The 25,844-nt window shown below is 43.6% G+C and overlaps 1 protein-coding gene across 3 annotated transcripts in view; it reads left to right on the top strand.

Annotated features, from left to right (window-relative positions):
• The window catches only part of LOC129834311 (MAM domain-containing glycosylphosphatidylinositol anchor protein 1), a 427,292-nt gene that overhangs the window by 391,596 nt on the left and 9,852 nt on the right, over positions 1–25,844 (top strand). For 2 of the 3 annotated variants that reach the window (XM_055899179.1, XM_055899178.1), the window contains exon 17: positions 10,233–10,363. The exons of the other annotated variant lie outside the window; for it this stretch is intronic. In XM_055899179.1, coding sequence (XP_055755154.1) covers positions 10,233–10,363 — 131 coding nt within the window. The remainder of the gene's footprint in view (positions 1–10,232; positions 10,364–25,844) is intronic. 3 annotated transcript variants of the gene reach the window in all.

The raw sequence follows: 25,844 nt of genomic DNA, 5'->3' as shown, positions 1-25,844 counted from the left end.
CAGCGTCCACACTAAGTAATAGAATAGAAAAGTACTTAATTGTCCTTTGTGGAACTGACTGTCTGTTTATTCCAAGACACCACAGACATGACAGACATTTACAGATATGAGAGGCTGGAAAATGCAAAACCTCCTATACAACCCTTACAGTATCTTCTTCAGCCGTGCTATTCGACCCTCTTTATATGCAGTAGCTTGCTCCCCTGACCTCCCTCTGTGGTTCATTGTCACTAACATGTCAACCTGTTATGCGGTCACAATGCTTGTGACTTATCGCTCTCAGGTCAAGTAGCTGATCGCCATACTGTCACTCCCACCCCACTCTCTTTCTTCCCTCCCTCCCTCCCTCCCTCCCTCCCTCCCTCCCTCCCTCCCTCCCTCCCTCCCTCCCTCCCTCCCTCACTGCCTGCTCTCACCTGCTCTCCCGTGAGTGAATGGGGTCACTATATTAACGGCACCTCAGGGCAGTCACAATGGAGGAGTTGCATATTTCCTTCACCACATACAGGTGTGTGTGTGTGCGTGTGTGTGTGTGTGACATAGTTGTGCTAATACTGTTCTGGGTTCAGATGAGGATAGCAGGCCAACGCAGTCCGACTCTGTCAATCTCCAGAGCTGAGATCTCAGTCAGTGAATAAAAGAGCAGGAGAATATGATGGTCGTCATAGCAGCATAGGGGTGGTGGATTGTGACAGCGCAGCTTGGCTGTCGCTGTCCACGTATGCGGGAGAAGTGTTGATGGTACATACAGGCTGTGTGTCTGATGCCCGCATGTGGGGATTTCTGAAGGTAGATAATGTGCCCCCACATTCCCAAGTTTCTGAAACATCCATGTGGGAGCTGAAAGTCTGGTAGAGCAGTGTTTCCCAACCCTGGGCCTCGAGTACCCCCAACTGTACATATTTGTTGTAACCCCGGACAAGAACACCTGATTCAACTCGTCAACTAATCATCAAGCTCTCAATGAGCTGAAGGAATTTTTTGCCAAGGGCTACAAAGAAACTATGTACTGTTGGGGGTACTCAAAGACCAGGGTTGGGAAACACTGTGGTAGAGAATCAAATCAAATTTTATTGATTATTGTTTAGCAGATGTTATTGCGGGTGTAGCGAAATGCTTGTGCTTCTAGCTCCAACAGTACAGTAATATCTAACAAATAATATCTAACAGTTTCACAACATATACCCAAAATACACGTAAAGTAAGGAATGGATTAAGAATATATATACTGGCCTCCCGAGTGGCGCAGTGGTCTAAGGCACTACATTGCAGCGCTAGTTGTGCCACTAGAGATTCTGGGTTTGAGTCCAGGCTCTGCCGCAGCTGGCCGTGAACGGGAGACCCATGGGGCGGTTAGAGGAGGGTTTGGCCAGCAGGGATGTCCTTGTCCCATCACGCACTAGCGACTCCTGTGGTGGGCCGGGCGAAGTGCACACTGACACGGTTGTCAGATGTATGGCGTTTCCTCCGACACATTGGTGTAGCTGGCCCCCGGGTTAAGTGGGCATTGTGTCAAGAAGCAGTGCGGTTTCGTTGGGTTGTGTTTCAGAGGACACACGGCTCTCGCCTCTCCCGAGTCCGTACGGGAGTTGCAGCGATGAGACAAGACTGTAACTACCAATTGGATACGAAATTGGGGAGAAAAAGGGGTAATTTTTTGGCTGAAATAATAATACAAAATAAAAATATATATGTATATATATATGTTAGAGCGGCATTGGACTAAGATACAGTGGCATAGTATAGAGTACAGTATATACATGTGAGAAGGGTGATGTAATATTTACAAACAATTAACGTGACTAAGATACCGTAGAATAGTATAGAGTACAGTTTACACATATAAGATGAATAATGCAAGATACAGAGACATTATTCAATTAAAATTCAAATCAAATGTATTTATATAGCCCTTTTACATCAGCTGATTTCTCAAAGTTCTGTACAGAAACCCAGCCTAAAACCCCAAACAGCAAGAAATGCAGGTGTAGAAGCAAAACCTAGGAAGAAACCAAGAGAGGAACAAGGCTATGAGGGGTGGCCAGTCCTCTTCTGGCTGTGCCGGGTGGAGATTATAACAGAACATGGCCAAGATGTTCAAATGTTCATAAATGACCAGCATATAAAATAATAATAATCACAGTAGTTGTCGAGGGTGTAAAGTCAGGACCTCAGGAGTAAATGTCAGTTGGCTTTTTATAGCCGATCATTAAGAGTATCTCTACCGCTCCTGCTGTCTCTAGATAGTTGAAAACAGCAGGTCTGGGACAGGCAGCACGTCCGGTGAACAGGTCAGGGTTCCATAGCCGCAGGCAGAACAGTTGAAACTGGAGCAGCAGCATAAACATTATTAAAAGTGGCTAGTGAGCCATTTCTAAAAGTGGCCAGTGATTCCTAATCTATTTCTATAGGCAGCCGCCTCTGATGTGCTAGTAATGGCTGTTTAACAGTCTGATGGCCGTAAGATAGAAGCTGTTTTTCAGTTTCTCTGTCCCAGCTTTGATGCACCTGTACTGACCTCGCCTTCTGGATTATAGCGGGGTGAACAAGCAGTGGCTCGGGTGGTTGATGTCCTTGATGATCTTTTTGCCCTTCCTATGGCATCGGGTGCTGTAGGTGTCCAGGAGGGTGGGAAGTTTGCCCCCGGTAATGCGTTGGGCAGACCGCATCACCCTCTGAAGAGCTTTGCAGTTGTGGGCTGTGCACTTGCTGTACCAGGCGATGAAACAGCCCGACAGGACGTTCTCAATTGTGCATCTGTACAAGTTTGTGAGGGTTTTAGGTGTTAAGCCACATTTATTTAGTCTCCTGAGGAACTGTTGTAACTTCTTCCCCACACTGTCTGTGGCCATTTCAGTTTGTCAGTGATGTGTACACCGAGGAACTTGAAGCTTTCCACCTTCTCCACTGCGGTCCCATCGATGTGGATAGGGGGGTGCTCCCCCCACGATCATCTCCTTAGTTTTGTTGACGTTGAGTGAGAGGTTATTTTTCTGGCACCACACTCCCAGGGCCCTCACCTCCTCCCTGTAGGCTGTCTCATCATTTTTGGTAATCAAGCCTACTACTGTTGTGTCATCTGCAAACTTGATGATTGAGTTGGAGGTGTGCTTGGCCACTCAGTCATGGGTGAACAGGGAGTACAGGAGGGGGCTGAGCATGCAACCTTGTTGGGTCCCAGTGTTGAGGATCAGCAAAGAGGTGTTGTTTCGACCAGCTGGGGGCTCAGGTGGCTGACGTCCCTGAAGATGTTCTTGGCCTTCCTGTGACACCTTGTGTTGTAGGTGTCCTGGAGGGAAGGCAGTGTGCACCCGACGGTGCATTCTGCTGAGCGTACCATCCTTTGTAGTGCCTTGCGGTCAGCGTCGATAGAGTTGCCGTACCACGACCGTATGCTCTCATGGTGCTCCTGTAGAAGACTGTGAAGGCCCTTGGGGACAGGCTGAATTTCTTCAGCCTCCTGAGGTTAAAGAGTAGCTATCATGCCTTCTTCACCACGGTGTCTGGGTGATTTGACCATTTCTGCTCCTCAGCTCCTTACGTTTTTGATCGCCTCCACGGCAGCCCTGTTGATGAGGATCGGGGCATGCCCAGCCTGGTTGCACAATCAACTCCTTTGTTTTGCGACATTGAGGGAGATGTTGTTTACCTGGCACCACACCGTCAGAGTGCCTACCTCTTCCCTGTAGTCCATCTCGCCAGGTTGGGTTAATGGGTTGTCAAGGGTTGATGAATCTGGTGCCACACTAGACAAGAAAAAACAACAGGAACAAAATGACATTTAAGTACTAAAGTCTGTGTGTGTCTATGTGCTCGTCTGAATGCACACGTACAACGCGCATACATGCATCTGCGTATTTGTGTGCATGAGGAAGATTGTACACTGGCAAGACAAAGAATGTGAAGTAGCAACAAAAAGAAAGAGCAAATGTTTATACTCTTGTCTGTGTTCACAAGGTGCATGTTTGTGTGTATTCAGATACTGTCTGATTTCAATGTTGTGTTTTTTACCCCAATCTCAGGGTACATTCTTAGAAATAAGGGTACGGTATTGTTCCCTGGGGTACCAAAAAAGGTACACAATGATCTCACATGGTGTGATTCGCTATCTGTGTGGATAAAGAGTATAATGGTACATTTGCGTACTCCATATTTTCAATGTGAAGGTACATATTTTGTTTAACCTCAATACGGTACAATAGATGATTTTTTAAAGGATTAAGGCTTTGTCACTGGGGTAGTACCCTAAAAAGGCACATTTGTATCGTCATTATCATGTTCCCCAGCATGCACTACCGCAGGTTTAAAAAAAGCCATTGTTTTTAATATCTGTGTTTTTGCATGTACATTGATTGATTAATCTTATGCTACACAAAGATAAATAATATACAGTTTTCTAAACTAATTTAATCAGTTTGGTGAAATGGTTGTTCTAGTTTAAATGGCTTAGGTAGTCTCCTCATTATGTTCTTAACCCTACAGTCATTATGAAAGCAGGTTGCAGGTGAACAAAAAACGGTTGGATATCCTAACTGAGGCTGGATTCCAATAGGAATTCTGGTAACTTTCCCAAATTTCCCAATGTTCCAGAAATCACAGTTGGAAGATTCCTGGAAACGGGAGGGAATAAGTAGGAAATCATTCAACCAGAATCTTTTTTAAATCTGGGAGCCTACTTGCAGACCTGATGTGGCCTGTAAACCATGAGTTTCAGGCCACTTTATTAGGGTAAAACTGGGCCTCAAATTAAGGTTTTATGAGATATGCATTTATAAAGTGTAATTATAATGATAACATACGCCTAGGAACTCACTTGGTAAAGGCCACAGGACTGAAAATGAACAAATTCAACAACCATGTCTCTGTCACTAACATACACAATCATGGGTGGTAACTCTACAATTCACTCAGCAAGACATGCATACTGTGGAATTATATTGTAGGTGTGGTTTGTGGGGCGTGGCTTTCAGATTGTTATTTTTGGCCACCAATGAGTGGAAATGTTGTACAAGTTTAAGTGGTCTATGGTGGAGGTGCATTTTTACAAGGGGAAAATGGCTTTGTTACTGTGTTGGTACTATACAGTATAAAGGCACAAAGCCTGCTTTTGTACTTGTGGAGAAAGGTACTTTCTAAGGTATGAACTGGGGTACAATTATGTACCTATAACTATCACTGTGTGGCAAAGCCCAGTGAAACAGGAAATTCCCCTCACACCAGGGGTGTTTCCCAAATAACAGATGCGGTTTTCAGTTGCAGCTGAACAGTTTGTTTGTGTGTTTAACTCTGCCTGTAAACACGCTGGATGATTCAGAATCCATTGAAGAGCTTGAACGATTCATTGACGAGAGATACTTACGAACTCAAAGAAACATGTCGCTGGTTTCGGAGGATTCAAGCATTGTTAAGGACAACCAACTAAATAAACAAAACAAAACCAGGTTGGCCAATATGTATCAACGATGGAACCAAACCATCCCCTAGTAAGAGTGTGAATGTGGCGAGTGGGGAGAGGTTTACTGATATGGATGTTGACTTGTTAAAATCCATCAATGAAAGGCTTGCCAAACTTGATATCTTGGATATATTACGAGAGGACATCAATGCATTTTGTGCTAGTCTAGAATTCAGCCAACGTCAGATTGATGATCTAAGGAAAGAGAACACGGCGCTGAAAGGTACTGTAGACTCTATTCATAGCAAGGTGGAGGTGGTGCAAAGGGAGAACAAACAACTTAAAGAAATCTTGCTTCATGTACAGTGTCAATCAATGCGGAACAATCTAATATTCTCAGGGATACCGGAGAATGACAACAGCAGAGGCTGTGAGGACACAGTCTGAGACTTTATGTCAACTAAAACTGCCCACTGATGTTGTGCATAATGCCACTTTCTCCAGAGTCCATAGAATAGGTAAGGCCTCTGGAAATAGGCCATGGGCTATTATTGCATGTTTTGATACATTTAAGCAAAAGGAAAGGACGAAAAACATGGGAAGAGGACTCAGAAACACTGATTTTGGAATGAATGATCACCTCCCCACCGAGATCAATGAAAGGAGAAAAAAACTATATCCCATCATGAAGGAAAAGCGTTGCCTGAATCAGCGTGTCTCCATGGTAATGGATACACTTTATATCAACGGGCAATTGTATCAGGACTCTAGAGTAACTCCCTGGCTATTTTAATTTAATGTTCAAATCTGAGTTTGTGTGTTGTAGTGTATCATGACAACTTCAACTATCAACTACCCACAAAACCAACATGGAAAATGGCAACCTAAATAGGCTCCCCAATCAGAGACAACGAGAAACAGTTGTCTCTGATTGGGAACCAACTCAGGCCACCATAAACCTACAAACCCCTAGACAATCCAAAATCCCCATAGATAACAAAAACCCTAGACAATACAAAAACTAAACAAACCACCCCTTGTCACACCCTGACCTGACCAAAAAAATTAAGAAAACAAATATAATTAAAGTCAGGGTGTGACAGTAGCACTGTATATTCAGAATCGTATACCTTTTAAGAGGGATGACCTTAATGTATGTCAAATAGAGGCACTATGGGCTCAAGTACATCTGCCTCACCAGGCACCCATATTGATAGGATGTGTGTATAGACCTCCTAGCTCTAAGGTGTCCTATCTGGATGACTTATGTACTGGGTTTGACCAGGCCACAGATAGCAACAGAGATGCATTTATCTTGGGTTATTTTAATATAAATTGGAATGATCACAATAATTCAAATAGAACAAAATTGATGAGAAATGCCAAGAACTGTGGTTTGAAACAACTGGTTAATGATACTACTAGATCTGCAATTAAGTTTGGTCATCGTTCAGACACATGCATTGATCTGATTTTCTGAAATATACCATTGCAATGCTTAAAAGCCAGATCAATGCCAGTGGGCTGGACAGACCATAATATTGTGAACATAACCATGAACACCAAGGTTCCAAAGAAACCCCCTAGGATTGTGATCAAAATAAATTTTAAAACATTTAATCATGAGCTATTTCTAAATGATATGGCTGCTGTACCCTGGGAGCTGATTTATCTAGAGGATGATTTAAATCACGCTACAGAATGTTTTATTGATTTGCTCACTGAGGTAATGGACCATCATGCCCCTATAAGAAAGAGTACAGTTGGTGCCCGTCCATCTCCATGGATTGATGATGAACTGGGTGAGGCTTTTTCTCAAAGAAATATGGCAAGTCTTAGCAGCCAAGTCAAAATTAGAAATTGATGAACAGAATTATAGAACATTACGTAATTATGCAGTTAAATTGAATCGAAAGAAAAAAAAAGTTATTTTACAACAATGCTTTTATTGATTGTAAAAATGATTCTACAAAGGTATGGAACACAGTTAAGGGCTTACTTGGTACATCTATCTCATCATGCCCATCTAGTGTGGATGTTGACGGGAGAATAATAACAAAACCAGTTGATATTGTCAATCGTTTTGCAGATTTTTTTACACAGAAAATTAAATTACTGAGCAACAATGTAGACATACATTCTTCCAAACAAGCTATTGTCCAATGGATTGATGATCATATTATGAGCAACAAGTTCTGCTCTTTTAGTCTGCAAACGGTGTCAGTGGAGGAGGTGTTAAACCTGTTGAAGTCATTACCTGATGGTAAATCTACAGGTTATGTTCTTATGGACAATATTTTGCTTCGCTGTGCTGCTCCCCAGATTGCAGCTCCACTGAGATACATATTTAATTGGTCACTGGAAAAGGGGATGTTTGCGAATGTATGCGAAACTGTGTCCTATTCCGAAAGACTGCAAAGAACCCATTACTCCTGCCAATAGTCGACCAATTAGTCTACTCCCGACACTCAGTAAGATATTGGAGGGTATTGTGAGTAGACAAATATGGGAATACATGGAAAATAATGATCTGATTACAGCCAATCAGCATGCTTATCGCAAAAACCATTCCACTACCACTGCATTGGTTGACATGACTGACCAGTGGCTCAATGCTATGGATAATGGCAAGTTTGTGGGTGTACTATTTTAGATTTCAGTGCAGCATTTGATTTAGTGGATCATGAAATTATTTTGACAAAATGTATGCATTACGGTTTTAAGGAGGTAGCATTGATTTGGGTACAGTCATATCTAACTGACAGGAAACAGTCCACCTATATCAATGGTTCATTTTTTCCCCCTCGTGTTAAACTGTGGAATACCGCAGGGCAGCTGCCTTGGACCACTTCTTTATTTAATATATACCAATGACCTGCCCTATGCCTTAGTTGAAACTCAAGCTACTATATTTGCAGATGATACTACAATTTATGCAGCAGACAATCGGTTCAACAGGTACAGCAGGCTTTACAAGGAGATTTGGAGAATATCAGGGAGTGGGTTTGCTAAACCAAAGTTATGTTGGTCTGTTCAACTAGGAAAAGGCCAAAACAGCAGGGGATACAATTCAATATGGGGGGAGTACAAATTCACGGTGGCAGAAACCAAACTATTGGGAGTGCAGCCAGACAACTGCTTATCATTGTCACGTTCCTGACCTGTTTTCTGTTAGTTTTTGTATGTGTTAGTTGGTCAGGACGTGAGTTTGGGTGGGCAGTCTATGTTTTGTGTTCTATGTTGGTTTAAAGGGTGACCTGATATGGCTCTCAATTAGAGGCAGGTGGTTTTCATTTCCTCTGATTGAGAGCCATATTAAGGTAGGTGTTTTCACATTGTTTGTTGTGGGTGGTTGTCTCCTGTGTCATTGTCTATGTACGTTGCGCCACACGGGACTGTTTTCAGTTTGTTTGTTCGTTTGTTCGGTTTATGTAGTCTGTTCCTGTTTCATGCGTTCTTCGTGTCATGTAAGTTCTTATTTTCAGGTGCGTCTACGTCGTTTGTTGTTTTGTAGTTTGTTAAAGTGTTTTCGTGTTTTTTCGTCTTTAATTTAATAAATCATGTCATATAACCACGCTGCGTTTTGGTCGAATCCCTGCTCCTCCTCTTCGGATGAAGAGGAGGAGGAAAGCCGTTACAATCATGCTCGTCTCAAATAACTAATCTATGTAAAAAAAAATATTAAAACAGCATGCATAATCAGAAGGATAGCTAAATATTTACAAGGAAAAATTAGTCAGCAAATAACACAATCATTAATTGAGAGTCAGGTGAACTACTGTTCTGTGGTCTGGGGAAATGCATCATCAAGTGAAGTTAGGAGGCTGCAGAATGCACAGAACAAAGCAGCAAGGATTGTTTTAAGGTGGAGATGTGGTTCTTCTGTTGCAGTCATGCACAGTGTTTTTGGTTGGTCATCAATCGACAAGATAATTGAAAAAAACATGCTCATTTTATTTCATAATATACATCATTTAAAACGGCCAAGTTCTATTCACAACGGTATTCAGTTGGTAAGAGACAGACATTCCGTAAATACTAGGAATAGATTGTCCACCATCTATGCGTTGTTCAGACAGAAAAGAGAAATAGGCAAAAGAGCATTTTGATTTAGAGCAATTAAGAAATTGAATAAATTAACTGAGCAAACTAGAAACCTTTCAATATATTCATGTAAACATTATTTTAAAACGATTTAAATATAATACATAGAAATGTTGTGGGACTGTAGTAGATGAAGAATCAATATTTTTTAGATTGAGTATTTATTGGCTCATTATGTTAGTATATTATGTATGTTTGTAATAGTGTGTTATATGTGAAAATGTGTTTTGTATTATAAATTGTATTTGAATGTTTAAGGACTCTTGGATGATTGGTCCAAATGGGGACTAAAATAGATCCAAATCAAATCAAAAGAACAAAGGAGGACCTTCCAGGGTGCCACCCAAGTGACAAGCGCTTGTAGCCCTTTATTTCTGAGAGTATATACGTTTATTTTCCCTTTCAACTGAGGACACTTTCCTTTGTTTCTGCACCCAGCTGAGATTTGTGAATAATATATTGGGTTCTCCTAAACACAAGCAGTAGTGGTATTTCAATGCATAACTTAGGTTGGTGGCTTTCTCCCTAGCTCTCGTCGCCCCACCTTGAGATTACATTGTCCTAACACCAGGGTGTGATGAAAATAATATACAGTACTTAATATGTATATTGTATGCATGTAAAGTCAAAGTATACGCCTCACATACAAACACATCACAAGGTACCGGCATTAACGTAAAGAGACAGATACACCCCCTCAAACCCCTGAATTTATTTCTGCCTCCACATCTAGGTTCCCTGAATGTGTGGCTGAGGGTGAAGAGCATCGCCTCTGTGGGCGATCGGGTCTGGACTCTGGATGGGAACCAGGGTCCTGACTGGATTCAGGCCAACATCAACGTCAACCCCAGCGGACCCTTCCAGGTACAGCTTTCCGCGAGCATGCCTAGACAAAAATACTCTATTGACAAAATATCCACATCCTTGAAAAACCTTGTTTTAAAAGTTGTAGTTTTCAAATAAACTTGAGAATAAGAAACTTTCCCAGCACATTGGAGAGGATAACTACTTTCAATTCACGTGAAAAATGTCATGAACAAAAAATTTGATACAAGGTTTTTATAGGACACCGATGGTTTATGTAGAAAATAGGTCATCCACAGAATGTCCAGTGCTTTAATGTACAAAATGAAGTTATGGAAATATATATAATATAATAATCTAAATCTTTGTGGTGGGCACGCTATGGAGGTCCACTTGTCTCCACAAGGGCCTCCGTTGAACCTTACTCCCACTATGGTTTCTGGCGGGCTGAAGTGATGACTCAGTGTGCTGTGTGTGTAGTGTGCAGTGATTACCACTCAGGGCTTCGTCTCATCTCCCCAGGTTGCCCGTTTATGCTGAGTCAAGTGTGTGTTTGCGTGTGCATGTGCGTTCTTGAGTGTGTGTTGGTGCGCATGCATGTGTGAATGTCTTTGCGTTCTTGAGTGTGTGTGTGTGTGTGCATGTATCTGGGTCAGCAAGAGTGTGGATATAAGGCTCTTCTGTGTGTTTACATGTGTGTGTTTGCACGTGTGTATTTACAGTAGAGGAACGTGTACATATTGGTTTGCCTGTCAGCAGCCTTGCTTGTAGGCTGTCTAAGACTGCTTGTGTGTGTGTTGGTGGGTGTGTCATTGTGTGTGCGTGTTTAAATGCATGCGATGTCCGCCTCGGAAAACATCACACAGCATACGCATTCACCTTGCCCCACCAGAGAGAGTGAAGTAATAAAATATTTACTCAAACAACCCGCGACACCCAGAAACAACCCTATAGTCCAGAGTAAATATAAACCAGTCCAACGGTCCAATCTACCACCCATTAAGCAACCATGTCTTCTTCTCTCCCCCGGCCACAGCCCTGAGACCAAATTAAACGCGATTGTTCCACATCGGTCTGTTTGTTGGCCCCATCGTCTCAAGACCAAAGAATGGTAGCTTTAGCAGCAAGGCGCGCGCTCACACACAAAAACACACACATGCCTAGACACACACAGACACACACACACACATGCTTGGGCATACACAAATGCATAGACATTCACATGCACACACACACACAGATAGATAGACATTTTATTACACACACAACACCACACACACACATACTCCCAGTCTCCTGCCCCCTTCAGCAATTAGTTATGACAGGTCAATTACCAGGAATATTTATGAGGTAGACAGGGCCTCCTCGTTGTTTTCGTAATGATTCCAGATACTGTGTGCGTGTGTGTGTGTGTGTGTGTGTGTGTGTGTGAGGAAAAATGGAATCGATGATGAATGCCCTGAGAAGAAAAGGAAGAGGGCTGGAGAGGGGGTTCAGATTGCTTGCTTGGGTGTGTAATTTGTTATGCCTACGCGACAACATGTTGTTCCATTCAGTTTCCTGTTTGCAAACAGTTTTTAAATTAATTTAACCATGCGAAGTCAGGGTCAAGTTCCTCAGCATGGTCCGACAAACGAATTAAGATAAATCCTCAGCTTGCATTCAGCTTTAAAAACAGACATTTATAAACGCAATGCAACAATTTCACTGAGTTACAGTTCACATTGTGGTTGAGCGCCCAGAGATGGACACAGAGAGGTTCTAGTCAGAAAACACGACTTCACTAGGCAACAAAAAATGAACTTAACTTCTTATGGCTGGGGCAGTATTGAGTAGCTTGGATGAATAAGGTGCCCAGAGTAAACTGTCTGCTACTCAGGCCCAGTTGCTAATATATGCATATTATTAGTAGATTTGGATAGGAAACACTGAAGTTTCTAAAACTGTTTGAATGATATCTGTGAGTATAACATAACTCATATAGCAGGCCAAAACCTGATAAAAAAATATAACCAGGAAGTGGGAAATCTGAGGCTTGTTGTTTTTCAAGTCATTGCCTATCGAATATACCATGTCTATGGGGTCATATCGCACTTCCTAAGGCTTCCACTAGATGTCGACAGTCTTTAGAACCTTGTTTGAATCTTCTACTGTGAAGTGGGGGCGAATGAGAGCTGATTGAGTAACAGGTCTGCCAGAGTGGCATGAGCTGATCATGCGCGCTCACGTGAGAGCGACCTGCGTTCCATTGCAATTCTAAAGACAAAGGAAATCTCCGGTTGGAACATTATTGAAGATTTATGTTAAAAACATCCTAAAGATTGATTCTATACATCGTTTGACATGTTTCTACGAACTGTATCATAACTTTTTGAACTTTTCGCCTGGACTTGCCCGTGCTTCGTGAGTTTGCATTTGTGAACTCAACACGCGAACAAAAACGAGGTATTTGGACATAAATTATGGACTTTAGCGAAGAAAACAAACATTTATTGTGGAACTGGGATTGCTGGGAGTGCATTCTGATGAAGATCATCAAAAGTAAGTGAATATTTATAATGCTATTTCTGACTTCTGTTGACTCCACAACATGGCGGGTATCTGTATGGCTTGGTTTTGTGTCTGAGCACTGTACTCAGATTATTGCATGGTGTGATTTTCGGGAAAGCTTTTTTAAATCTGACACAGCGGTTGCATTAAGGAGAAGTGCATCTAAAGTTCCATGCAGAAGACTTGTATTTTCAACAACATTTATGATGAGTATTTCTGTATATTGATGTGGCTCTCTGCAAAATCACTGGATGTTTTGGAAGCAAACTGACATTTTTGGATATAAATATGACCTTTATCGAAAAAAAACATACATGTATTGTGTAACATGAAGTCCTATGAGTGTCATCTGATGAAGATCATCAAAGGTTAGTGATTAATTTTATCTCTTTCTGCTTTTTGTGAAAAATGTCGATGTTTTTCAGGGACTAGGTACTGACATAACACAATCGTTTGGTGTGCTTTCGTCGTAAAGCCTTTTTGAAATCGGACACTGTGGTGGGAAGAAAGACAACAATTTTATCTGCACTTTCACTGGCTGTTGTCAAATCAATCCCGTTAACGGTATCTTACCCGATCTCAGCCATAAGAGGCTAACAAATAAAATAACTTAGGGTTGGCTCGGTCTTTCTTCTCATTTTCGGCTCCGTGCCTCCGGGAGTTTCGTTCCCCTCTGTCGGCTCACTCCTTGCCTCTCACGTTTTCTCTCCCGCGGTGTGCCACGGTGCTCCATTTATGTGGCCTGCACGGCTGGTTGGCACCACTATAGGGCTAGACCACTCACTGTGGGACTCTCCCAGTACCCCCCCCCCCCCCCCCCCCAGCATTATCGTAATTTCCCGCTGTACCGCCACCCTCTGGGCTTCTGGTATCCAGTATGGCCGTTTACGCACTTTTTCTCCCGGACGTGTTGATATGATGTTCCACGAGATCCGTGCACCCCGGTGCCTCTGAGAACACGGCCGTTCTCTGCTGGACCAACTCTCCGAGAGCTTGTCGTTGGGTCGGACTGAGGTCTACCCCCATGGAAACTTAGACGGAGGGCGGGTTCTGCTGTCGCCAGGTCCACGTTGCGCTCCTCTCGTGCGTGCCATCTAGAGGGGTTTTCCCCGCCTCGGTTGGCGGACCTTATAATTGACATCGCCTACCCGCTCAACGATGTCTTAGGGCCCATGCCACGTAGATAGGAATTTGTTCTCTGTTGTTGGGATCAGCACCAAGACCTTCTCACCCGGGTGGAACACTCATGGTTGGGCTTCCTGGTTGTATACACGCTCCTGGGTGAGTTTTGCCTGGGCCATGTGATCCCTCACCACCTGCCGAATTGTCCTCATCTTCTCCCTTATCTACTCAACGTATTCCACCAAGCTGTCAAGGGGGGTTGGTTGGTCCTCCCAGACCTCCTTGGCTAGGTCCAGCAGTTTGCGTGGCCGACAGCCATACAGGAGCTCAAAGGGGGAAAACACAGTGGACGCTTGGGGTACCTCTTACACCGAGAACATCTGGTGGGCCAGAAGCTGGTCCCAGTTCCCCCTGTCTCTCTCGATGACCTTCTTCATCATCTGCTTTAGGGTCTTATTGAAGCGTTCTATTAGCCCATATGTTTGTGAATGGTGAACGCTGTCAGGATTTCCGACCAGATAACCACCCAGCTAAATAAATGGAAGAGCTCCAGTGTGATACTTTTCGCTTCCTTCTCCTTCCTACCTCACACGCGCACCTCCCCAGGTCCCTCCTCCATAGTGCCTGGAAGAGTGCCATCTCTACCAAGGAGAATGGGCATGGGCACATTAGGAACTTCCCCCAGGCGTGTCTGGCACGCCCCCCTCAGGGTGGTTATCTGCACCGGCATGGTTGGGTACCTCTTCATGTCCCTGTGTACACAGGAAACCATTATCTCCTTGTCCCCCAGTTCGTCTTTTCCCCTCTCATGTGAGCCACTGTGGTTGGGCCAAGGTCACCATGCTACCGCAGTACAGCAGAGCACTGGTGTCGATGCCATCGATTCGTACTGGAACCATCAGAGGGGCCGTCTTGGTGTTTGCCCAACAGGAGGTGACGTAGCTCACCATCCGGGTTACTCCTGAGCTGGTGTCCCGGCTTGCCGCACTCATAGCAGCGCCTCTGATCTGGGTCTAGCAGCGGACGTCATCGTCAGTTCGGGTCTCCCTCCCGCTTCACGGCCTCGGCTGGGCCCCCGTCAGCTCCTAGCCTCTCTCTGTGCTTTCCATCCCCCACCCCGAATCCGCTCTCTCCGCCCGGGCGGAGGTCCTGGGTGTTCTGGTGGATTTCCACCACAGTCAGCAAATCCTACAGGCTTTGGGGGTTCTGCATGCTCACTGCCTTCTTCATCTCGTAGGGGAGGGCCTGAAGCTACCTATCCAGGAAAACCGTATCAATTATCGGGAGGGAGGGTACATCGGTCAGTAGCCAGCCCTTGGTAAGGCGCACCACGTCGCTCATCTGAGCACAGGGAGAGGTGGTAGAGTTAAAGGCTCAGTCATGGACCAGATGTGCAAGGCTGAATCCATAACAGCTCAGGATCTTGCATTTGAGTCCCTCATTATTCACTGCCTGGTTGGCATTCAAGTCAAAATAGGCCTTCTGGGCCTTCGAGGAGAGGTAGGCTGCCAAAAGGCTGGCCCACTTGGGTTTGGGCCACCCTTCCCGCTGCACTGTTCTCTCGAAGGTGCACAAATACGTTTCCACGTCATCTTTCTCCCTTAGCTTGACCAGAAACTGATTCGTGCTAACCTCCTGAGCCGTACCACCTTTCAGCTAGGCTACCTCTACTACCAGTCAGAGGTTTTGGTGGTGCTGCTCCTCCAGCACTTGCTCCTGGAGAGCCTGTTGCTTCTGCTGGCTGAGAATAAACTGAGCCACCAGTTCCTACATGATTATCTATGTACACTCGACCCCACGGCACCAAAAGATACTGAGTTGCCCGCAATCTCCAACCATATGTGGTAAACCATGGGGTGTTGGGTGGAGTGCACTGTGATGGACACAGAGAAAGGGAGGTTCTAGTCAGAAAACACAACTTTCCTAGGCAAAAAAATAAATGAAACAACATATAACTTAGGGTTGGCTCGGTCCTTCTTCTCATATTCGGTTCCGTGCTTCCGGGAGCTTCATCCCCCTCTCTCGGCTCACCCCTTGCCTCTCTCTTTTTCTCTCCTGCGGTGTGCCACGGTGCTCCATTTCTGTGGTCTGCACAGCTGGTTGGCACCCCCCCCTAATTACCAGGTACTCCCAGCAGAGGGAGCCAACGTTGCGACACGTACCTCCCCTCTATCACCAACCCCTGGGTAGACCTCCCAGGATAACACAATATGAGGAAGTCAGTCAATTGAAATTCATTCACTAAGCCCTAATCTTTGGATTTCACATGACCGGGAATACAGATTTGCATCTGTGTGTCACAAATACCTTAAAAAAAAGATAGGGGTGTGGATCAAAAAAACAGTCAGTATCTGGTATTACCACTATTTGACCCATGCTTGCGCGACACATCTCCTTCATGTAGAGTGGATGAGGCTGTTGATTGTGGCCGGTGCAATGTTGTCCCACTCCTCTTTAGTTGCTGTAGAATGTTGCTAGATATTGGCAGGAACTGGAACCGGCTGTCATACACATTGATCCAGAGCATCCCAAACATGCTCAATGTCTGAGTATGCAGGCCATGGAAGACCTACGAAATGTTCAGCTTCCAGGAATTGTGTACAGATATGGGGTTGTGCATTTTAATGCTGAAACATGAGGTGATGGCAGGGGGATGAATAGCATGACAACGGGCCTCAGTATCTCATCACAGTATCTCTGTGCATTCAAATTGTCATCGAAAAAAGGCCATTGTGTTAATTGTCTGTAGCTTATACCTGACCATGCCATAATCCCACCGCCACCACGGAGAACTCTGACAACGTTGACATTAGCAAACCACTCGCCCATATGTCTGCCATCTGCCCAGTACAGTTGAAACCGGGATTCATTCTTGAAGAGGATACTTTCCTTGTATGCCAGTGGCCATCGAAGGTGAGTATTTTCCCACTGATGTCGGTTACGATGCCAAACTGCATCTGGTCAAGTGAGGAAGACAAGCACACAGATGAGCTTCCCTGGAACGGTTTCTGACAGCTTGTGCAGAAATTCTTCGGTTGTGCAAACCCACAGTTTCATCAGCTGTCCAGGTGGCTGGTCTCAGATGATCACGCAGGTGAAGAAGCCGGATGTGGAGGTCCTGGGCTGACGTGGTTACACATAGTCTACGGTTGTGAGGCCGGTTGGACATACTGCCAAATTGGCATTGTGTTTTGTGACAAGAATGCACATTTTAGAGTGGCCTTTTATTGTCACCAGCACAAGGTGCATCTGTGTAATGATCATGCTGTTTTAAAAGCTTATTGATATGCCACACCTGTCAGGTGAATTGATTATGTTGGCAAATGAGAAATGCTCACTAACAGGGATGTAAACTCATTTGTGCACAAAATCTGAGGGAAATAAGCGTTTTGTGTATATGAAACATTTCTGGGATCTTTCATTTCAGTTCATGAAACATGGGACCAACACTTTACATGTTGCTTTTATATTTGTGTTTATATATTCCCAAGTCACCTACCTCGCACCACACCTCAAGGACTCGACTTCACACAGACAAATTCGTTTTGTACAGGGGCACCTTTAGTGTCTTTAGCGTTTGTGCGGGGAGAAAAGTGGTATGTCCTAAAATGGCACCCTCTTCCCTTTATAGTGTACAACTTTTGACCAGAGCCCTATGGGTCCGAGTCATAAGTACTGGACTACATAGGGAAGAGGGTGCCATTTGGGACACAGTGTTCTTTCTTCTCCTACCTGTGAAGTGTGGGTTTAAACTGCAAATTGGGCCCGACGCTGTCTTGGTCGATAATGAATAGAAGTATAAGTCATTAATAAAGCACCGCTTCCTTCTTTCAAAAACGTGTTTAAAGATTCATATTCATCCCCCTCTTCACTCCTACACCATTTGTTTTTGACAGAGGAGAGGAGGGGTGTCGGAAAGGGGGTGGGTTGGCGAAGGGGGTGGAGATGAGGGAGTAGAGGTGTTGGCTACATAGCAAATCAGGGATTTTGTTTTTGTGTGTTCTTGTTTTCTGATCTGTGTCACAATCACTAGAACATACTTGAGCCTCTCCTCGCCTTACTATCGGCCACAATCCTATAACATTAGGTCCGTTGATGTTAGTTGTGCTTCCTCTTTGGTGTAGATGTTCAATAGTGGGACTGAATCAAAAGTTGTTTATTAGTTAGACATTTACATGAATGTGACTTATCAATAATAATTTATGTTTCCGCTATCATAAACACAATATCACCTATATTATACTTCAGTGCCTCCACACCAAACTGCCACTATCCTTGTGTTTGGGCAGTAGGGAGGGCAAGGGACATTGAGTCCAGACTGAAGCCAAATTACAATTCTCCCTCATCTTATTGAAGTGTTCACTCGTTGGATTTACAAGCATTGGATTGGTGTGAGACATACTTGTTAGATTTGTGTGTAATAGGTAGATGTTGGGGAATTGTTAGATTACTTGTTCGATATTACTGCATAGTCGGAACTAGAAGCACAAGCATTGCGCAACACTCACATTAACATCTGCTAACCATGTATATGTGACCAATACAATTTGATTTGACAACGAAGGGGTTGAATACTTACTGACTTAATAAATTTCGGCTTTACATTGTTTTATGAATTTGTAAAAATTCATTCAAACATAATTCCGCTTCGGCATTATGATGTATTGTGTGTAGGCCAGTGACCCCCCAAAAAATGAATTCAATCAATTTTAAATTCAGGCTGTAACACAACTAAGTGTGGAAAAAAGTCAAGGGATGTGAAAACGTTGAATTCTGTAACATTACAAATAGAGATATTGAATAATGCAAACAAAACAGACTTGATCTGAGCACTGGCAAGTGGGGGGATGCTTATACGAAGGCTTTGCAATAGTCTCTCTCTCTCTTTCTTCCACTTTCTCTCTTGTATCAGACAGACTTCCCGCACTGTAGGTTGCCAGCAATGGAACTGAGGCAAAACACCTCCCTTAACTCCCACCTTTGTACGTTCTTTCTTTTCTGCTCTGTCAGACACTTGTTTTCTCACCAATCAATGATAATGACTGAGAAGGGCTCTTTCCGACAGTGGGAATTTACCCAAGTCTGTGTTGTTTTTGTTTTTTACTGTTTTGGGCTCTCTGGTTTTATTTGCCTATTTGGGTATATCTGTCTCCTTCGATCCTCGACTGCAGCGTATATTAAGTGGACATTTACTAAGTTAATGGGGCAAACTGTGATTGCGACATCCATTTTTGCACTTCATTTATTGCCAAATATAATATATAGCCATTGATACTTGAAGGATATAACTTAAATGCCTAATTAGCTTAGTTCAACTTTCTCACAAAGTTCCAACCAACGGGACATTAAAAACTGTAATATCTTATGTTTCACCGAGTAGTGGCTGAACGACGACACTTAAGCCTGGTATGGTTAATGCTTGGCTTCAGACTATAAGGCTCTACAGACGGTTGTGCGTACAGCCCAGTACATCACTGGGTTCAAGCTTCCTGTCATCCAGGACCTATTTACTAGGCGTTGTCAGAGGAAGGTCCAAAAAATTGTCAAAGACTCCAGTCACCTAAGTCATAGACTGTTCTCTCTGCTACCGCACTGCAAGCGGTGCCGGAGTGTCAAGTCTAGACCTAACGTCTCCTTAACAGCTTCTTCCCCCAAGCCATAAGACTGCTATGTTATGTGTGGCGGAGCAGGTGAACCCAAGTGCAGACAAGGAGACCGGGACATGGTAAATAAGGTATTTATTGAAAAGTGTGTGGGGGAGGGGGGGTGCAGGCCAGGGGACACTTGGATGGGTAGCTGGGAATCAGGAACTGAGGCAAGGGGAGTAGGGGCAGGGTAAGCAGGTCTGGAGCGGAATCCAAGGAAGCGGTAGAGCGGGGGTCCAGGGCAGGGAAGCAGGACTGACGAGACGAGGAACTGGAGACAGGAACCAGTCAGAGCGGACGGAACTGTAGCGGAGAGAAGCACAGCGTCAGGCTAAGGAGGAACAGGCACAACAGGATAACAAGATCTATGCCGGAACAAATGGTTTGAAACGCAGACTGACTGTGCAGAGGATACGGACTGGCAGCATGGAAGTGGCAGGTCTGAGCATTCGTAGAGGTCTTGATTATGGAACAGGTTACAGCTGGTGGCTATCTGCTCTGACTCCAGCACACCTGTCTCAACACACACAATCACATACACCCACAGAGAGAGAGAGAGAGAGGGAGAGAGCGCTGGGGGTGTGGTGGCAGGTTAGGGAGACACACGATGAGAAGTAGAGGGCGTGTCAGGAGCAGATGTAACATGCTGAACAACTAAACTAATCAAATGGCCACCCGGACTATTTACATTGAATGTCCCCCTTTTTGTTTTTACACTGCTGCTACTCGCTGTTTATTATCTATGCATAGTCACTTCACAAATTACCTCAATTAACCTGTACGCCCGCACATTGACTCGGTAATGGTACCCCCTGTATATAGCCTCCACATTGACTCTGTACCGGTACCCCCTGTATATAGCCTCGTTATTGTTATGTACATTTCTTGTGTTACTTTTTGATTTATTAGATTTTCTTACTTTAGTTTATTTATTCAATATTTTATTAACTCTATTTCTTGAACTGCATTGTTGGTTAAGGTACCTGTTGTATTCGGCGCATATGAAAAATACTATTTAATTTGACTTGAAATCCTACCCTATCAGAACCCAACATATAAGCTTGTTTTACTACAGTAAATAAAGACAATAAAAAAAAAATAATAAAAAAAAAAAAAAAAAAAAAAAATATGTAATCATAACCAAACACTGTATAGCTTCAAAATATGGGTGAAACTACAAGTGTTATCTTATGGATCGTCTGTCCTTGCATTCATGGCTATGTCTATAAATTTGAGAGCGGTTGCATTTCTATAGCCCTATCCCTCTATCCCTACCAAAAAAGGTTGGTAGATGACCGCGTTGTTGTTTTTTGAATCCTGAATTTCCCCTTTAAGGGTTTGTTCCCTCAATGCTAGATGTAAGGAAAAAATGCAATTATATCCACTTTGAGGCTACCCTCACATATTGCAGTATCAGCCGGTATTGAGTGGAGCGGAGGTGGCACCGCAAGTTGTTAGGAAGCAAAGTGTATGTCTTTGTCCGAAGAGACTACATACATCTCGGATTCGATCTAATGGAAACAGTTAGTATAAATAAACCTTCACAGATAGTAGAGGAGTTCATCTGAGAGGGAAAGAGTTTGAGCAGGAGAGAGAAGTCAATGAGTTGCAGTCGGGTCTGGCACACAAATTCCACTGTTTCCTCATAAATGAGTCACGCAAGAAAGACTTTGTGCAAGCATTGTTTTTGATTGTCAACGTTAGACCGAGTCTGACACTTTCATTCATGTGTTTCGGGAACACATACACAGAGGTTTTTTGGTCAGGATTGTCTACACTACCTGTCTTTCCCTCTCCTCCTCTCCATTGCAACTCTTCTCCAGGTCGTTGCTGTAGAAGAAAATGACTTTTCCCTGATGCACTATCCTTTTCTAGAAGTGTGCACTTGCGCAATCCCCGTCATGGATTTCAAAGCACAGGATTAGAGTAAAGCATTGGTAAAATAAGGGTTAATAAATCCTTCCAGCCTCATTTCAGTCTGACACGTTGTGTCATTAGTATTTTCATAAATACAATATAGCGACATTCTTTGTTGATTAGCATGGATAACCCAATCAAAGACTCAAGAATTTAGGGATCTCATACTGACAGCTCACCCGCTGAGACTGGCAGTGCCATGCAGGAAGATTAGATAAACGTTGGCAGCCATCTTTATTCATGACACCAATTATGAATTATGTATTATCAGACTAATAACACAGGGCTAATTATGTTATGTAAAATTGGAAGCTGTTTCATGGCATGGAAATAATGATTCAAGACAGAAAATGATTTAATAGAGTTGGTCAACAGTTCTACTGTATAATAAAGAGAGCGAGAGAGTGCTTTTACAGTGCATTCGGAATGTATTCAGACCCCTTTAGTGTTCCATATTTTGTTATTTTACAGTCTTATTTTAAAGTTGATCCCCTCATCAATCTACACACAATACCCCATAATGACAAAGCAAAAACAGGGTTTTAGAAATGTGTGCATATGTATAATTTAAAAAAAAACAGCCTAGAGTGTTCTTAGATATGACGCTAGAAGCTCCCCTGTATTTGGGGAGTTTCTCCCATTCTTCTCTGCAGATCCTCTCAAGCTCTGTCAGGATGGATGTGGAGCGTCGCTGCACAGCTATTATCAGATCTCTCCAGAGATGTTCAATCGGGTTCAAGTCTGGGCTCTGGCTGGGCCACTCAAGGACATTCAGAGACTTATCCCAAAGCCACTCCTGCGTTGTCTTGATTGTGTACTTATGGTCGTCGTCCTGTTGGAAGGTGATCCTTAGCCCCAGTCTAAGGTCCTGAGCGCTCTGGAGCAGGTTTTCATCAAGGATCTCTCAGTACTCGGCTCCGTTCATCTTTCCCCTCGATCCAGATGAGTATCCCTGCTGCTGAAAAACATCCCTACAGCATGATACTGCCACTTTATCCATCAATAAAGTAATTATTATAATACAAAAAGCTTTGTTAAATAACATTAAAATGTGGCACTTAATTCATTGGTCGTATGGCGAATACAGCCATTAGCCATGACCATAGTGAGTAACTCTCCATCACCTCGGTCCTTGTTTAGAAACTCCCCTTGTTTAGAATAATTTTTGTTGTATTAATGCTATTTAATCTCTCCTCAGACTAATATTATTCTGTTTGTCCTGTGGGTACCTTTGCCACTGTTCCACCCCTTGTGTATTGCGCTGTCTTGGTGTATTTGCACCATCCTGGATGGTACCATCCTACTTCACCGTAGGGATGGTGCCAGGTTTCCTCCAGATGTGACGATTGGCATTCAGGCCAAAGAGTTCAATCTTGGTTTTATCAGACCAGAGAATCTTGTTTCTCACGGTCAGAGTCCTTTAGGTGCCTTTTGGAAAACTCCAAGCGGGCTCTCATGTGCCTTTTACTGAGAAGTGGCTTCTGTCTGGCCACTCTACCATAAAGGCCTGATTGGTGGAGTGCTGCAGAGATCGTCATTCTTCTGGAAGGTTCTCCCATCTCCACAGAGGAACGCTGGCACTCTGTCAGAGTGACCATGGGGTTCTTGATCACCTCCCTGACCAAGGCGCTTCTCCCCCGATTGCTCAGTTTGGCCAGGCGGCCAGCTCTTGGGAGAGTGTTGGTTTTTCCAAACTTCTTACATTTAAGAATGATGGAAGCCACTGTGTTCTTGGGGACCTTCAGTGATGCAGAAATGTTTTGGTACCCTTCCCTCAGGTGGACTCCAATAAAGTTGTAGAAACATCTCATGGATGACCAATGGAAACAGGTTGCACCTGAACTCAATTTTGAGTATCAAATCAAAGGCTCAGACTAAGGTATTTAGGTTTAAATGCATTTGCAAAAAAATCTAAAAACCTGTTTTCGCTTTGTTATTATGTGGTATTGAGTGTAGGTTGATGAGGAAATGTGTTGATTTAATCCATTCTGAAATAAGGCTGTAACGTAACAAAACGTGGAAAAAGGGAAGTAGTCTGAACACTTTCCGAATGCAGTGTACATATTCGGTCCTCGCAATACAACGAACAGATTTAATTTCCAATCAGTCTTCTTGATGAATAAAAGTCAGACTGGGTTAAAATACTATTTCAAATCATTTCAAATACTTTATCTGTGCTTGATTGAGATTGCCTGGCTTGATGGAGCAATGGAATAGGAACAGAAATGTAAACCCAGCCCATTTTGGCAGGCTAGAGCAAAGTATTTAAATAATTTCAAAATTTATTTGAACTCATGTCTGCTTAGAGTATAATATTTAAAGAATATGAGAGTAAATGGTTTCTTGAAAAGTGAAGCATACTGTAATGCCAAACCAAACTCGAGATGGAAATTACTGCAGGCAAGAGATTAGGACCTAGCTGGCATGTACTGTCTTCAACTACTGCTCATCTCTGTCATGGCTATGGTTGCCTACTTATGCACAGAAATGAAGAACAATTGGCATCACACTAGGCTGATCCATTCACGTTCGGCACATCTTTTGATATTGTGTTAAATCGCAACCTGCTTGTCACTACACATTCAATAAACAGTCTACAACAGCCGTGATGTTAGCGAGGATTCACCAAAAAGACTATTGCTAAAAATACAAGTTACTCCCCAAAGCAACTTGCAAGCAGAAAAAAATGTCTTGAAATGACCGCAATCAAAAATAAAAACATTTAATTAAGAAGGAAGATGCGAAGAGAAAAGTTGTCTAAACATCTTGGCCGGTTGAGACGACGATTACCCAGAGGCCATCTGTGTTCCTTCCTTCCTGCAGCCCAATGATGTGCCTCTGGGTTTATTGGAAAACAGGGCAACCCACATTTCTCCCATGCTGCACTGCGCTGTCCTGGGTAGCGTATGTTCTCTCCCTCCTCTTTCTCTTTCTGACTCTCTCTTTCTCTCTTACTTTCACTCTCTCTCTTGCTTGCTCTCTATTGCCTCTCTCTTTCTCACTCGCTTTCTCTTCTGCATGTTTACCCCCTCTCTCTCGCTTGCTTCCCTTTCTCTCTTACTAGCTTATTCTCTCTTGTGCACCCCCCCCCACTCTGTCTCTTTCGTTCTTTCACACACACACACACACAGCACTTCAAAGCGGGGCTCTCCACAGGCTGTTTCCCCCCTGGCGTATTCTGTGCAGGGCCACAGATCAATGCACAACATTAAAGGTTACAAGTGGAGGCAAAACACCACGTTCACGCCGCCCACTGTACTTCCTGTCAAAGGAAGTGGTACGGCCAGGAACAGGTTGGCACGGCGATGTGAGAGAGGCACTATGGGAATTATAGGGACGGATCCCTCAGGGGGAGGCAGGACGAGAGTAGCAGAGAATGGGGATTGTTTGAAGTGAGTGGATGGCGGCGATTTTGTAATTAGCTCATTGTTAATGGGTGTTGTAAAAAAGAAAGTGGGCCACATTGAAATACTTTTAAAATGCATCTTTCCTTCCTTCCTTCCTCGCTTCCTTTCTTCCTTACTCCCTTGAGGTTTAACATGTTCTACTGCTAAAAATGTATCACCTCCAGCAGGAAAATACAAAATGAGGAGAGCATAGTAATTAAGACACTTACACACACGCACACATACACACATACACACAGCTTGCAAAATCTCACACACTTCACAAACTTTACAAAGACTAACCACACACATCAATAACGACTAACACACACACATCCAGCTTTTTAACCGTTTAATTCATGAGGGTTTGGTAGCTTTCTTTCTATCATTCCTCCCTCTCACCCCCCTTTCTCTCTTTCTCTCTCTTTCTCTTTCTCTTTTACTCATGTCTCCCTCAATCTTCTCCTTTCTACCTTTCACTCTCTCTCTCGTGGCCATAGTGCATGCGTATTTGAGTGTGTTCGTGCATGTGTGTGTACAAGTATGTGTGTGTGCGCATGTGTGTGTTTATGTGTGTCTGTGTATTAAGAGCCCCAGGTGATGCTCTTCTGCCCTATAATAAATCAGGCTTGCACTTTCGGCAAACACTGGCCTCTGCCTTTTAGACAAGGAGATTTACAAGAAAGAGCCATGGAAGTGAATACATAAATAAAAATAATAACTAATAGCAAGAGCTGGCCTGCTGCAGACACAAACACACATACACACATGCACACAAGGATACAGAATACATTTAGGAGGTGTGTGTTTGTGTGTGCACACCTTCGCTGTGTGTCTGCATATATAATATATAACAGTGCAAGTCTAATATTGTTGAGTATAATCGAACATCGTGACCAGGCTCTTACGTCTGACACCGCC

Source organism: Salvelinus fontinalis, chromosome 35 (genome assembly GCF_029448725.1).
Source record: "Salvelinus fontinalis isolate EN_2023a chromosome 35, ASM2944872v1, whole genome shotgun sequence".
NCBI lineage: Eukaryota > Metazoa > Chordata > Actinopteri > Salmoniformes > Salmonidae > Salvelinus > Salvelinus fontinalis.
This window is presented reverse-complemented; position numbering and strand designations above follow the sequence as displayed.